Here is a 16,736-nt window from a genome sequence, read left to right as displayed (position 1 = left end):
CCAGATAGTCCAGCCAAGCTGAGCAACCCGCCGTAGTCCGCTGCAAGCCTAGGCTTCTCACGATGCTGTTGCCGCAAGTACCATCCTCCGATGCAGTCCCACGCTGCACTGACCGTTGCCAAGCAACGCCAGCCGTCGCAGTCCGCTGGAAGCAGCCAAAACCGACAACCATACGACAACCCCTGGCTGCCGCCCTACCTGCGATCGCCTCCACATGGCCTCGACAACGCCCGTCCAGCTTGCCACGCGGCGGAAGTGCCGCCACCAGCTGCAACCGTCCATGACCAACGGACTAGCATTGTCATAAACCGATATGAGTCTCTAGAGATGACACCTCCAAGGAGGGCACGACGCCAATGGCGCCGCCGTCGCTCGTCCAAGGTCTGGATAGGGTTTTCTACCCCGTGCAGCAAGGCTATAGCTCAGACATGACGCTCTCAATGGGGAGAACGACACCCTAGGGCGCCGCCGTCATCTCCACCTGCAAACGCCGGCGAGGGCTTTCGCCCTGAGCATCCCAACTCCTCACTGCATGCTCACGGCTCGGTACTCCCAAACCACCGTCACGACAGCCCATCTGGGACGACATCGCCACCGCACCTCTACACAGCACGCCGTCGTACCTCCGCCTCCGCTTGCTCGCCGCCGTGTCACCGCACAGTACACCGGGCCCCCACTCTTCACAGCCTCCTCCATGCCACGCGAACCCCACCAAAGCTCAGCCGCCTTCCTCTCCTGTCACTGCCTCCGCAACTCCTCAGCCAAGAAGAGGTGGCCCAACGATGCCCGCAGCACCACCTCGGTGCTACCAGCTCGCCCCTGCGCCAAGTCTCCCTACCGCGCCTCCATGGCGTCGCTGGCGCACCTTGCACAGGCCACCTGGCCGCGACACCACGCCGCTGTCGTTGAAGGCACAGGAGCTGTCGTGCCCCGGCCTGTCACTTGCCCCATTCGGCCGCCATCGCGCTGACACCGTGCAACCATGCGCCAGCGCCCTCCGTCCGCCGCCGCTAGGCAGTCCTCTCCTTCCCCCGCTCGGCGCTACCTCCCTCCACGCCCGGGGCAGCCTCCGCGAGCCGCGCCACTCAACCTCCTTTGCGTTGACGCTGTGGAGCCACGCGCTGGCCTCCGTCCGTATGCTGCCGCTGGCCGATCCTCTCCTTCCCCCGCGCGGTGCCTCCTCACCTCCACGTTGTTGCCGTCCCCCGCATCGTTGCTGTCAGCCTCGACCACCACGGCCTAGACCCTCCGCCACCGCTTGGGCCCATCGGTCCCCCCCGCCAGACGGTGAGGCCTCTGCGCGCCCCGTCAGACCGGAACCTGCTGTTGAAGCCCGACGACGAAGACACGCCGGACGACTGTCGTCCGGAGTAGCCACCACCACCGCTTCTCTTGCCGCTGTCCCGATCCCTCCTCCTCCTCACTGCTGCCACCGCCACGTCCTCCTCATCCTCGGGCCCGGGTCCTCCATGCACCCCAGCTCCTTCTCACCGGCCCCGCACGGCCGCTTCTTCGCGCCGCGCCGGGATTGACCTGGGGCGGTGGATCCGGGGGCGGGGAGGCCGGATTCGAGCCGCCGCCACTCCGGCACGCCACCCGGCACCTAGCACCATCCCACCCCGTCATCATCCTCGGGAGCCGTCGGTATGCCCCGCCGCCGCCGTCCTCGGGAGCCGGACAGGCTTCCGGCGACCCCCTCCGGCGGCGGTGAGGTGGGGACGAGAGGCGGTGAGGTGGGTTGCCGGCGGCGATTGGAGCGCCGCCCGTGTCACCCGCGGTGAGCAACGCGGAGGCTCGGAGCTCAGTGGGTGGCTTGCAACGCTGAATGTCTCTTAACTTCCTGCACCCATATGTACAAGCAAATCTTCGTCAGGCATATCCCATATGTGGTGGTTACAGACTCTGACACTATTTACAGCAGTGATCCAGTGAGAACTTGGAACCATTTGACTGACCCTGACGGCAGATTCTGCCAGTACGCATCTAGCAACAATTTTCGAAGGATCGTTCCAGATCCCTTGGGCAACTAGCATGTTGGCACTTGGCAGTGATGGGAGCTGGATCCAGTAGCTGAATCTGACAACATCTTGCAGAGCTGTTACAACAAGGCTAGATCGCAACGTGGAGGAAGGTGGATAGAGGTAATCAAGGTGTTTTTTTTAATAATCAACTTGCAAACCGATAGCCGTGTAAACTAATCCGTCTGCTCGGAGATGGCGACTGAAGCACCGCTCCCAGCAAACCTCTTAATCTTTCTTTAAAGCGCTGGAGATCACCGATCTCAAAGCACGTCGTGCCAACACCGACACTGAAACGCCAACCAACGTCTCACAGAAAAATGAAATACTAGAAGGGAAAAACTACCAGTATGCTATGGCCTGTCACGTTTGAAGTAGCTGGAATTTTACCACGAACTATACCATGTAATGCAAGAAAAAAACAAAAGAAAAGGTACAATTAGTCATAGACTCATAGGTTACGTGTCTATGTGAAGACAAGTTGACAATACTCGGGACTCCGATTTCAACGTTGCGAATGAGAAAACTTTATCTCCATGGTACCAATGTGCAAAAATTTTGTCTCAAAAAAATCAGTGCGTGATTTTACTCTTAGAAATTTACTCTCTCCGTTTCATATTGTATATCGTTTTAGTTAGAGAGAATTCCTTATTTCCTGAAAGATGAGGCAATTCCCTGTTCGGCTTGTGACCATTAGTCCATTACTGGCCGGGCAGGGACTGCTCTGCTTTCTCATTTCTCCTGTGAGACACTGCCAATCAAGATTCAGAATGTAACGAAGGTTAGGAAACCAAAGCCATCATCTGACAGTTCGCGCTAAATAGATTGCGCACTGCGCGCTACATTCTCTGCTGTTCTGCCCATCTGTGCCTGCGATTGCACTGAAATTTTCCATGCGTTTTCAGACAAATTGTGCTACTCTGAAGTCTGAACTTCCTGCACTCAATGTATACGCACACCTTCGTCAGGCATATCCTATATGTGGTAGTTACAGACTCTGACAGCAGACTCAGCAGCGTTTCAGTGAGAACTAGAACATTCTTCTACGGACCCTGACGGCAGATTCTGTCATGCATCTAGCAACATTTTTCGAAGGATCGTTCCAGGTTTCTCCGGTAACTAATCATGCTGGCAGTGCTGGGAGCCGGATCTAGTAGCTGAACGTGACAACATCTTCCTGCTCGAGTTGCAGGAACAACTGCAGGGGTGTTACAGCAAGGCTAGATCTCGGAACCAGGAAGGTGGCTAGGAGGGGTCATCAAGCTTACGCTTAAATAATCAGCTTGCCAGCCACCCGCCTTGTAAACTAATCAATCAGTCTGCTGCTGAGACGGCGACTGAAGCATCACTCCCAACAAACCTCTTGATCTTTCTGTAAGCCCCGCAGATCACTGATCTCAAAGCACGTCGTGCCAACACTGACACTGAAACGTCAACCACTATCGCCGAGGGAGTATGTACCGTTCTAAATTGCGGAAAATTACCTACAAGGCTACAAGTCTACAACTACCATAGAATGCAATAAAGAAAAATGGAAACTACAATTAGTCATAGATTATGTCGAAACAAGTTGGCCGATACTCGAGTTCAACACATTTTTCTCTAACAATTCCGACGAGAAAACCTTTGTCTCTAAGAAACTAATGTGCAAAACCTTGTACATAAGAAACCTGGGTGCAATTTTACTCACAATGAAAACCTACAAAGATAGCCTGCTTCTATGGTGTTTTGGTCTTGTCCTTGGTCTTGCATAGCTCGACAATTTGGCAAAATTCACATTAAAATTGCACTAAACTGCTGCACTAAAATTCTTGAACAAGCTTGCTTGTACCAAGGTTAAAAGGGCACTTTCCCAGCAGGCACTAGTCAGAGCAATGGACTTGCGTATTTTCTACAACTCGTGCCATCGTGCCATTTCATTGACCAAGCTAAGTGTAATATAATTATTTTTTTTTCTAATATTTTCTAGTGGGGGGAAAAACAACCGGAATCAAAGGGAGACGTGAACTGCGTCGTCGCGTAGTCGAGCGGGCCCGAACTTGTCAACCGTGTGCCTTTGCCGACGCACCACGCCATCCCCTCCTCCCAGCGTGCCGCTCGCCCACCCTCCAAATCCCAAATCCCACCGGCCACCGCACCACCGCCGCCGCCTCCTCCCCCAGATCGCGCCACCCACACGATGGCCGCCTCGCCGTCGCCGCGCGCCGCGGCGCTCCCGAGGCGCCCCGCGGCGGTCCTCCTCCTCCTCGTCCTCGGCGCCGCGATGCTGGTGCCCCCCGCGGCGGCCGAGATCCGGGAGACCCTGATCCGGTCCGACCCGCGGAGCATCATCCCGCTGGACGAGTTCGGCTTCTCCCACTCGGGGGTGCTGGAGCTCAACGTCTCCGGCATCACCTTCGACCCGCCGGCCTCCGCCGAGCTCGACCTCTCCCAGCTCGGCTTCTTCCTCTCCACGCTCGACGCCTGGGTCCACGTACTCCGCCAGCTCCAGGACCTCGACGTCACCTGCGCGCTCCAGTCCGAGTCCGTCAAGCTCGCCTTCACCTTCGACCGCCTCCGCCCGCCCTCCAACCCCGCGGGAGTCGAGGTCGCGCGCTCCTCCTCCTTCTCCACCGCCTTCCGCGTCTCCGAGCCGGGCCAGTACACGCTCGTCTTCGCCAACTGCCTCGGCGGGGGGCTCAAGGTCGGCATGGACGTCCGCTCCGCCATGTACAACGTCGACCCGGCCACCGGGGACCGCCAGTACCTCTCCGCGGGGGCTTCCTCGCTCCCCTCCATCTACTTCCTCTTCTGCCTCGCCTACGCCGGCCTCGCCGCCGCCTGGGTCGCCATACTGCTGCGCAAGCGCGCCGCGGTCTTCCGGATCCACTACTTCATGCTTGCCGTCCTCGTGCTCAAGGCGCTCAACCTCCTCGCCGAGGCCGAGGACAAGTCCTGCATCGAGCGCACCGGCACCGCCCACGGATGGGACGTGCTCTTCTACATCTTCAGCTTCCTCAAGGGGATCTCGCTCTTCACGCTCATAGTGCTCATCGGCACCGGCTGGTCCTTCCTCAAGCCCTACCTGGCCGACAAGGAGAAGAAGGTGCTCATGGTGGTCATCCCCCTGCAAGTCGTGGCCAATATTGCGCAGGTGGTCATCGACGAATCTGGACCCTATGCTCGGGACTGGGTCACCTGGAAGCAAATTTTCTTGCTGGTCGATGTGGTCTGCTGCTGCGCCGTGCTCTTCCCCATTGTCTGGTCCATTAAGAACCTCCGGGAGGCTGCTCGCTCAGATGGGAAGGCAGCTGTGAACCTCATGAAGCTGACTCTCTTCCGCCAGTACTATGTGGTCGTCATTTGCTACATTTACTTCACGCGCGTTGTGGTGTACGCATTACAGACCATCACCTCATACCGGTATCTGTGGACCAGCGTCGTGGCTGGCGAGCTTGCCACACTTGCCTTCTACGTGTTCACTGGGTACAAGTTCCGGCCTGAGGTGCATAACCCATACTTTGCGATCGATGATGAGGAAGAGGAGGCTGCAGCTGAGGCACTCAAGCTGGATGATGAATTCGAGCTATAAGGGTTTAGGGATTGGCATCCTCCTTCATTCCAGCGGTGATATTGGTGTTGAATGGGCCACCACAGGAAAAAGGGCATAGACTGGTATCTAGTTCATATCCTTTTGTTTTCCCTTTGGAGTTGGTTACATTTTGTCTTACTGTAATTGGGTATCGACAACCCTCAGTGTGTGTTAAGCAATGCAGCTTGCCTTTGCTTTAGTTTTACCCATAATCATTGAGATGAGCTGTTTTCATTCTAGATGTTTAATTTCTTTACATAGTAAACGAACTTGACCATATGATACTGAATGTACTTATGAGTTCTGACCTGTTCAAGATTACTTGTGTACTTTCACTTTGCTCTTGTGCTATAGGAATCCCTTCTTCTTTAGAGGCAGAAGACATGTTAACTTGAGTATTAAAGTTTGATGTTTCCTCTGTTCGCTTGGAAGACAAATGTTGTTTTGCCACCAAAACACCACAGGGAGTTGCAGATGCTATTTGGTTGTGTAATTTGCATCAGGACCTGTTTGGAACAAGGGGATTGCTCTCCAGAGTTTCAGGATTCCAAGGATTTGGATCCAAATTCCCCTTTCCAAGCAGTCCCTTAGTTTCACTGTCACCTAGTTCCGAGTCTCATGTATATGCCTTTTGTGCCCCCTTATTGTCACAGTCACATATGCTTTTATGGAAGATGAAGGTTCCACATTGGATGCACTCTATGAAATGTTTAGAATCACAATGGTTTGTAATTTAAGCAGAATTTGCTACTGTGTTACTCCTCTCTGAATTGGCCCTCAGCAGTTTATGTAATTTGGCATTTCCATGACCACCTAGGAGACTCAGACTGCTTGAGGGCACATCATAGTTCTGAAATTTAACTTGGGCTAGGATATTCGGACCTTCCATTTTTGTAGATACTAGTTTTGGTTTAATTCCTTCATCCCCTGTCTCCCTGCTTTCTCTTTAGCCTGCCCTAGTCAAAACACTTATGGTAATTTTGAATTTTGTTGATACTACCTGACTACCATGTTTTCTATTGTTCCTTGCTTTTCTTTACGGGCTACTGTTATCATTAAAGTTAATCTAGGCTTTGTATAAAGTACCTCGTATTTTGCTACATCTGATGGGCATTTAATATTCAAGTCAAGCCCTTAGTCCTTCTGTTATTGACCTTGCTGCCGAGTAGTTCTTCTACCTTTTAGTGGCCTGGTATGCAGTAGCAGTGGAAATTTTTGGCACTGAGGTGTTCTGATGCCCCTTTTATATGCTATCATTTCACAGGGTGCCTCTGTTACAAGGTCTGAGATTATAAGTCACTACTCTTCTCACTTTGTAATTCAAGTCTGTCCAAGTTTTGAATATTAGAAGAAAGAGGCCAAGTTGTATTAACGTTTGAACTGCTTTGCTGGATGTGTTTTAAAAAAATGGTGTTAGAACTGTTGTATTTCTGGGATAAAGAAAAGCAGGTGTTTTACTTGGCAATGGTAGATTGTTATTGGAAGGCTGTTCTGTCTTGTTTCAGTTAGGTAATCTCTGTCGGACATAATTATCCAAGGTAGCCCCTTTTATCATCTAAGATGCAGTGATATTTTGTCAGCTGACAGCTCGAGAATTCATGTAATGAGGACTCTTTGAACATCTTCTTGATTTGGTCTTTTCTTTATGATAAGATTTAATTTATGGCATCAGACATTACCATATTGCAAAACTCATATAATAGTAAAGGTTCGGGCTCAGTTTTTTATCTGCACATAGTTTGTTGACTTTATTATGTAGCTGTAAGATCAATTTCTAGATTTCCCTCGTATATATTAATTTCATGGCATAACTCTATTTTTATGGAAACAAAACTTTGGTGGTTACTGATATTTGTGTGCTTATCATTTCCCATTGGCAACACTGAATTAGTATTTAACTAGGGGCAGATGGGCAGTCAGTTCAATCTTTCTCTGCACAGATTCAATGGGCCTAGGACTTGATGATATTGGTAGGCCTGGCCCAGTCTTGGTCTTGGCAGCTTAATGTCAGATCTGATATTAAACTTGTACCGAAGCCTCAAGCCTGGTTGGTTTATATTCCAGTTCAGCATTCTTGGTTGATTTGAACAAGAGAATTCAGTTATAGCCCATTTTTTTAATCTGTTCCGGTTTTGTATTTCTAAGACTACTTGCTGGGCACGACGGTAAGACCAAAATACGCATGTGTACCTGTGAATGTGAATGATAAAATATGTATTAGTTTGGGTCTTAATGCTAGCTGTATTGCTTTGGATCTACAAAAGAAGACATAGGAACAAGAGAAGTCAAGAGTCATCGAGGTCAACTTAATAGTTGCTCAGTTCATATTCTATAGCATGAATTGGAAGGTTGATGTTTTAATTTAAAATGACCTATTATCAGATATTATAGTAACCCCTCGAGTTTAGGGAGTGACTGTGATTATGGTCTGAAAGGATGCTGATTTTAATCTCAGGCAATTACTATGGAGCTGCAACGATGCATGCAGGCCTATGTGCTTGCAGTAAAGTTTTGATCGCATGGTGAATTCATTGGGCAAGTATTTACATCATGGTAATAAAGTATGTACATCGGTTTCTGACGGGGAAAAAGTAAAGAGTGTCTCTATCATGCATGTTGGCACGAACCTTACTGAATCTTGTCTTGAATTTAATAAAAGTTCGTTATAGCGTGTAAACAGGTCATAACGGTGGAAGCACTGAGGTTTGATCACTAACAAGGTGGAGCAACTTTGCAAGTGGATGGAGCTATGCATGCTAAAAGGACAGCCTCTGTCATAGTTTGCCTAGTAAATGATTTCCTTTCGGTGTGTTGACATCAAATCTCCAGGGATGTCACTCACACCTCCATCTGGTTAGTGCCTTGAGTTTATTTGGTGTTGAAAATTTGCATGCTTCCCTATCGTGGAGAACCATGCTGCTAAAATAAACTAGAAGTTTGTTATTGCTGTGTGGTTGGTTCTATTTGGGCACTCTAGCCCCTACCTGCTGGCTTGGTCATATTTGTTACCTTGTCTGGGTTGCTCTTGCTCCTGACTCTTTACCCTTTTCTTTTCTGTTGTGCTGCGGCTTGGGCAGGGAGGATTGCATGCATCTTCGTCCATGAATGGCTCTGGTGATGAGTCGCAATCCGATTCCCAGGTGGTGCTGGCTTGATCTGCACTTGTTGCTCAGGCATGCCTGCCTGTTTCCCCATCCTATGCATAGTGCGTCTGCACTGAGAGTGGGAGTTGGTCTGAGCCCTGGGCTGCAAGTTGGATGATCTTGAGAGCCTGCACATAGGCTTCTGCTGATAGAGGCTGCCACTTCGCCTGCTCCCTGGGTCTCATGCTCGGTAGACATGCCAAAGGCGAACTGGAGAAGCCATGCAGTGGGAGCTGTCCGCTTCATGGGAAGAAAGGAAAAGGTGACGCTTCATGTTATGTCCCTGTAGCTACGTTCTTGTAAAGTGAGCTACAGTGCCCGAGAATCCGATATCTGAATCCCCGGCTGCTGTCAGCTGCGGCGCCTGTAGATTAGCATGCAAGTGTCTGACTCACTCAACCATTCAGAAAAAGCAACCCAGGTTTTGTTATCAAGGTGGCATGTGGGAATATCGCTGCTGCGGATGAGTCTCCCTGTGTGGTGTGCAAACTTTGGCTTTGCTGCTCTGCCAAGCCAGATGGTTGTAGAGCTCCTGGACTAAAGCATGTATTGTAGTCAACAAAGGATGGAGATTAAGCAGTTAATCGCAGGTTTTGTAGTACAACTGATATGTGCCATGAACTGGAGTAACTGGCAACAGCAGCTTGCACGTGTGCAGGAGAGGAGATACCAGGTTGCCCTTGATTCCTTGAAGCTTCAGGTTCAGGCATTGCCTAGATCTGGGGCGACCACTGATGAATGGCGGATGGACACCGTTGTGATGGGCCATGATCGTGCAGCATGGAGTATTCGGTAATCGGTTTGGTGGCCGCCGTTTGGTGAGATGGGGTTGGAAAGGAAAGGCACTTGGATATGGTTAGGCAGGATCGAGGAACCAAGGTTGAGGCTGTTGATCTTTACTTCTTTGTATTCAGGCCAAGGTATTGAGCAAGCAGAGCCAATTTCTTTATTTCCCCTGAATCAACTGGAAGCCAAAATGTTTACAACGAAATTCATTTATGTGACCTTAGGAACTCTTGCAGTGTGGGCGTTAGGTGCTGGTTTGAAGCAGAGCAGGGCAGCCAGGGAATAAGATTCTTTTGGCACCCTTTTTCCCCCCACTTTGGACATAAATGAGAGCCGAAAAAGGGCTCAAGCATGTCAGCGAATCAACTGAAGCATGGATCATCAATCATTCCAGGAATATAATGCCAGATCTCGCTCGCTAATGCTCGCGTCCACGACCTACTACCTATAGCGGTCGTACTACTACTAGCTGGTGCGACGCATATGCATGGGCTCAAGAGGAAAAAAAGAAGAAAAAGAAGGAAACGAGACGCCCGAGCTCCCGGGCAACTGCCATGGAGGCAACGGCAGCGGCGTCGACGCATGCAGCGAGCGAACGCCGGGTGCTCGCCGCCGTGATGATTGCATGTCGAGAATCGGAGCCCTTTTCCGCCCCGGTGCGCCATGCACGAGTTGTGCCGTTGGCGCGCATGATCGGCCGTGTAGGCCACACCCGCGTACGCCCCGCGCATGATGCCATCCTGATGCCAAAACTTTGTCATAACTCGGAAAGATTATCATGCTAATTTAACTAATCAAACTCGCTTTGGGTAATTTGTTTAATGCTGCTGCTCGTCGTGTGTGCTTTTGTGGCTGTGCTTTTGGTTGGAGTAGCAGATGAATTTAAATTGGCAGTCAAAATGGCAAAGTACAAGAAGGGAAATGCATGGTAATCATGGCCATGGAAGATGGACAACCAATTGTTCATTGCTGAAAGTACTATTGATCTCAAACTATACTGCTACTACTCAAATGAACTGCCCCACATAGGGTGAGCAGTGAGCTAAGTTAAAGGGATATCGATTCAATTATGGGAGCCCGTGCACAGATTGGAAACTGCCACAGTTCTTTTCAGCTACCTAATTTACTAAAGTTTATGACTCGTTGATCATATCTGATATCTGATGGAGTAGATGAGATATTCATGTCCATGTAAAGCAATTCCCCACGGCTTTGGAGGGACAGAATGAATCAAAGCACATGATGCTCCTGAAGACTGGATGGAGAAGTAGTACTGGAGTGAGTGAACGAGTGAGCCCAGTAGATCTTTCTGAAAACGAAGAAAAGCAAAACCTTCCTCCCCTGCTTGCTGCTCCCTTTCCTTTACATTGTATTAGTAAACTAATCACTACGGCAAAGTACACAATCATGCATGTTACAAAAGCGAGGGAGTAGTGAGCCTACAATAAAGAAAGGTCGCAGAGAAAAGAGGGGGATGGCCGGCCCTGCTCCCTGCTCCATGCTCCATGCTCCACGTACGCTCCATGCATGGAGGTAGCGCATGCAGTTAAATTGGGAACGAAGCAAGCGTCGATAGCCATAACACAACACTAGTTAACCACACGTCCCTTTTCCAATCCATCACTACCAGTACATGCTAGTAGTGTTAGCTCGTGCAAAGTCAGAATCATCTCTCGATATCCCCCCACTACCCCTCCCCGACTATCCAGAAGCTCGATCAGCTCTCTAGTGAACAAAAAGAAACACCAAAACAAGCACACAGATGGATCGAATTGCTTTCAGCTCAAAAAGAGAGCATCCATCATCTACGCGTTCGGACACGTACACACTCCCCCAGCTAGCAGCATCGTCTGTCCAATATCCATCGTCCGTCACTGCCACCGGCTGACCCATGATCTCCTCTCTGGATGATCACTAACGTTGGTGTCAGATTATTCCCTACGTTAACTCCGAACCCCACCGAGAAATTCCTCGGCGGAAGGAAGGGAGGACAGACACATGGCCCGACACGGCCGCCAGATGTTGCCACGCACCTCGCCGGCCCTCTCCCTTTCCGTGCTCTTTTGCTCTGTCACGATGGCTACCACCCTGCACGATCACCTCACTCACTCGCTCACTGACACTGGTAGCTTCATCACTGACCGGGGCAAAAAAAAAGGAGAGAAGGGTTTACTGTGCCTGGGTGTCTCGCTGGAGTAACGGAATTCGCGTGGCGCCGTCGGAAAGCGGGGGTTGACACGGAAATGCCACTCACAATCCACGAACAAACCATGCAATGCAAGCTAGCCCCCACATGCATGTGTAGTAGCTACGGGCACTACTGCATGTCAGCCACCATTCCGTCCATCACCTGGCCGTCGCCGTTGTTGCTACGTCGAGCTCGGGCGGCGATCGTCTGCACGATCTACGGGCGCGGCAATGATTACGAGCCCGGAAAGGCAGGGGATTAGCGCGCTAAATAACCCGTATAATTACGCTCTAGAACAAGCCCTCCTCCACTAATCCAACCCAACAACACCCTCTTCTCCTGGCAAAGGAAAACTAAAGGGACCATGGTTCATGTGTGACAAGTCAGTTTTAACGGTGCGCGCACTGAGCTAACCACGGCATCACGAGCTGCCACTGCGATTTAGAACACGACCGGCGTCTAGAACACGAAGGCCATCATCGGTCGCCACGGCGCGACGTGCGCTCGCCGTGGCCGCGCGCGGGCGCGCCGGGGGGGATTTCGTCGATCTCCTCGGGTTCATGAACCGGCTCTTCGCCGTCGTCACGGCGCACGATCGCCGGCCGGCGACGGGTGGCATGCGCTGGCTCGCTCGTCTCGCGTACGGGTGGACACGGCGGATGGAGAAATATTCTTGGGGGCCGGGACAGACATCCCGTGACGGCGAAAAAGCCCATGTTTGGTCGCTAGCACAGAGTGCAGGATGCAGAATCCGCAGGGCCCAGCAGGCTTTGCAGGCGGTGTGCCACCCGTCGACGACGTGCCATCCTGGCCGATCGAGCTCAGCTCGCCTCGCTCGCTCATCACTTTCGGATGCCGCGTTCGCGTCTGGGATCCAGCTATCTAGCTAGCCGGGGAAGAGCTGGGGGCCCTACCGTCGGTAACCGGAGATCCCCATCACCCGACTGTTTGTCTCTGCTGTAATCTCTGGCCAATTTGCACACGGTTCACACCAAAGCCTTTTGATTTTCTTTTTTGTTTCGTGCCCTGCTGCTTTTCCTCTTCTCGACATGACGTGACACTGTCCACGCACGGCTTTCTGATTATTGTTTTTTTTTGGCAAAATTCCTAGGTTCCGACGATGGTAATGCATGATGCAAAAGATCTTTTTTCATACTTGTAATCGTCGATGACGGTAATACAAAGCTGCTAAAACAAGCACTTACTTGTTTGAAAACAGTCTAGCTTATGGTTTAATTCTCAAGTATCCAACCAATCAGGGTTATAGAAAAAACAAAATAAATGCCTCACTCATCCTGCTGCAGATGCAAACGGTCCGTCCATCTGTTTACGTACGGCAACATGCCGACTACAGGTAGAGGTTAGCCGGTGAGTGAGTGGACGGATGTAACCGCCGAGTAAAATACTGCGAGAAAGGGGCGCGTCAACCGGTCGAATCCACCGGCCGGTAGCCGAGACGATCATGCGTCGAATCCTCACCTTTCTGGAAAAAAAATAGCCCCGTCAAATCCTCCATAGGTAGATTATATTATACTACTACCACCCTAGTAAAAACCTACCCATCTACCCCGTAATCGCCCGTTTGCGTCCACCTGTGCCTAGCTTCTGGACATTTTCTCTCTCTTTTTTTAACACTCGAGATTAATTGACGATCCATCATCCATTGGCTAGGAGTAAAAAACACACACGCACAACCACTAGTCAATCAACACGTCCAAATTCTTTTTTTTCTAAAAAAGTAAAAAAAAACTTATCAAACTGATGAATGAAAAGTAAACTATATTTACATGCGTCCATCACCGTTGGCTCCCCATCGCCTTCTGCGGGGACTGAATGCTTTTTTGTTTACCGTCCGCGTCAGTAGTGAAATCAGTCAAGAGGCGTTGGATCGAGATTCACATCACGGACCGATCGATCGCGTCCGTCCATCGGTGGCGCCACCCGGTGGCCTCTTGCATGTTTTCTGTGAGGCCCGCGGCGGGCCACATCAGCGGCCGTCGCCGGGTCGACACGGGCTCTGGCTCATAGTGCAGTGTCCTAGCTGCCCAGCTAGCTACCGACCTAGCAGCTGCTGCTAGGGCAGTAGGGCTGGGCTGGCTGTGGCTGGACCCCAAGTCACCCACGACATGAGACACTGTGCTGTGGGAACTGTTCGTTCGTTCCTCTGGATCGAACAAAGAAGCGAATTGGTCACTCCAGATGCAGAGCATTCTTTACTGGAACAGGAAGCAGTACAGTAGTACTGCTCTGAAGACCTAGCGGTCAGCAGCAGCAGGGTAATATAATGTGGTTTCGTGACGGATCGATCGACGGTGCAGTCAGATCAGACAAGCGGCGGCGAGCTAACACCGATCGATGCCCGCCCCGAAATCGACCCGTCTCCAAACACGTCGTCGAGGCGAGAGCACAGGGAGATCGCGGCGAAGACCAGCGGAGAGCTCGATCGATGGAGCTTCTCGCGGAAGCCGAGCTCAGCTAGTAGCAACAACTCGTCGGATCCATGGTGCCATGCCGACGCGCGACGCGGGCCAGCTGGATGGGTTGCGGGCGGCGACGACTTGCGAGCGCGCGCGCGCGGCCGGCAACTGTTTGATCTGCGCGATCTCCGCGGAAAGCTACGGCCCGGAGATATGGCGCACGAAAGGCGAAAGCGACGGGGAGGGATCGTCGGAGGAGGAGCAGGAGGAGGAGGCGGGCGGGCGTGGGCGTGCACGGGCGCGGGACGGCGACGCGCGCTCGCTGGCAGGCGGGCCCGGCCGGTCGGGTGGTGGTGCCGGAAGCGGGCATCCATCGATGGGTCGTTGCAGTCGCTTGTCAGCATGTAGGTGATGCGGAGACGTACATGCATAGCATGCATGGGTGCGGCTCGGGTGTGTGTGTGTTCTGTTCGGCACTCAACAAGGCCACATCGAGGTCGGTATCCGATCCTCAAGAGACGGGAACCTAGCTAGGTTTCACGACTGGGAACACGGAGCACTACCACGCACACATACACCTCCATTCCAAAGCTCCACCCTGGCCCTCTCATCAGGAACTTCTAACCCGAACTAGCAAAAAAAACTTTGGAACCCGACATCAGAAGGTTTTGAGCCCAAAATAAATGCTCCACATCCGACCTTAAAATTTTCAAAAAGATAAATCCTCCTTGTTCATCCTCTGGTTCTTAGCTCCACTTTTACCTTCTCATGAGAAACAATCCGAATTAGAGAAAAAGTTTCCAACCTAACCAGGGGCAAAGGTAGAAGTTTATTTTGTTTGTGCCATTAGGGTATACATGTTGAAATCTAATATATTTGAAAGAGAGAATTTCTATTCCCTTAGTGGAATTATAGTAGGATTAGCAAAATTCATAGGGGTTAATTGACCCCAATGACTATATAAATTGTTAATTGGGATCTTCCATGATTCAACAATACCTTGCTGTCCTCAAAGAATGCTGCAAGCTTTGGTTAGAGACGAAACCAAACAAATATCATAGGGAGGACAATCTATAGCAAATGACCCACCGCTGGCTACCGCTGTTCGATCCGACGATTATAAGGAGCCTTTAGTAGTACATGAACCCTTGATCTTATGGTTATAAGGGGTGAATACAAGGATAACAATTCCAAGGGTATCGGTAGGATAACAAGCCACTTAAAATTTTCTAGTGGAATTCCAACAACCATCCACTTTTGATAATAGAAGAAATTGAGTAGTACCATACATCATGTGAGGGCGTCTATTAATCGTTGACACACAAGACACTTTCAATATGATGCACTCTATTTAAGAAAAACAATCTAAGTACTGGTCATATCTAAGAAATATAAATGCAAGTACGGGCAACCAGACCAATTTGTCAAAGAAATTGCTCAGCCCATCTTTTTCATCTATAGATTAGTGGTGTTAGTTCTGAGATATTATATATCTTGACATGCATAACACTGGTCAGCATGGAAGCAGCATTGCAATGAGGATTTAATCCATCATTAAACAGCTAGCCTCTCTAGCTAATTGAAGTCTAAATTAGCACATGTGTTCCAATTATCTCAAGTACCTCATTCCCATTTTCCACAAAGCAATAAACCAACAACCTATATAACAAATAAAAACTATGCATGAAAAGTGAGTGTGCAAGGATATATAATATGTCTCTGTGTTCTTTCATTACCATTAATTAGTGTTTATTAACTAGATAATAATTGAAAGTAAAAGTCAGCACCTGTTGTTCTCATGTGATGACTAATATGGGCAATTACTGTCAAAGATAATTATTTCTGTTGTTGATTGCTGGCTGCAGTCTCCATCCATCCCCCTTGTGCTCTCTTTGCTCATCAAGGAAAAATGAGAGGGAGACGAATTTACAAAAAAAAAAAAGATTAAGTGCTATTGCGCACTACAACTGAACTGCAACAATAACAATTTTTTTTAGAAAAAGCATGCTCGCGAGGTCATTTGTTTATCGTTTTCCTGAACAAGTCAAAAAGCTATTAGCTTTAATTTGCTCGCTGGCTTCTCTAATACTAGCATAGTACTGGTTACAATCTTTTTTGTCCATCAAGTGCAACCAAAACTAGTTTAAAAATCTTAATAACCTTGTTGCCTTTTTTTCCCTTTGCCACCAGCAACAAGTGCAACCAAAACCCGTTTTAATATTTCATCATTCATCATTCACTCGTCACTACTACAAAACCAACCTTACTTGGAACATCCTGAGCAGGCCATCTGGAAAAAAAAAAGAAATGAAAAGAGCTTGCACAGCGTCGCATATCGTTTTCCGTTGCTGTTGCCGTTGCTGTTATTGTTGTAGTTGCTGCAGCAGCAGTGGTGGTTATGTTGCTGCCGCGGTGGTGGTTATGCTGGCCATGCCCGACATGCCACTCCGATTTCGATTTTACCCCGGCGACCCGGCGTGACGCCAAGGAAGGTTTTGCACGCCTGGCCGGCCGTGCTTTTCCCAGAGATTTTTAAGGTCGTGCGTCACGGCTGCCGATGGCGGCCGCTCGCCTTTCCCCTCTCCTCCTCCTCCTCTTCCGCTGCTGCTTCTT

At 50.2% G+C, this 16,736-nt stretch overlaps 1 protein-coding gene across 1 annotated transcript; it reads left to right on the top strand.

The window, feature by feature from the left end:
• The first annotated feature begins 3,990 nt into the window (after positions 1-3,990).
• Positions 3,991-7,316, top strand: LOC101759460 (protein GPR107). The gene is made up of 2 exons (XM_004964380.4): positions 3,991-5,672; positions 6,854-7,316. Exon 1 carries the CDS (start codon positions 4,198-4,200, stop codon positions 5,587-5,589), a length of 1,392 nt encoding a protein of 463 aa, XP_004964437.1. The 5' UTR covers positions 3,991-4,197; the 3' UTR covers positions 5,590-5,672; positions 6,854-7,316.
• The last annotated feature ends 9,420 nt before the right edge of the window (positions 7,317-16,736 follow it).

This window comes from Setaria italica, chromosome IV (assembly GCF_000263155.2).
Source record: "Setaria italica strain Yugu1 chromosome IV, Setaria_italica_v2.0, whole genome shotgun sequence".
NCBI lineage: Eukaryota > Viridiplantae > Streptophyta > Magnoliopsida > Poales > Poaceae > Setaria > Setaria italica.
The sequence above is the reverse complement of the archived record's forward strand: the minus strand, read 5'-3'. Positions and strand labels throughout refer to the sequence as shown.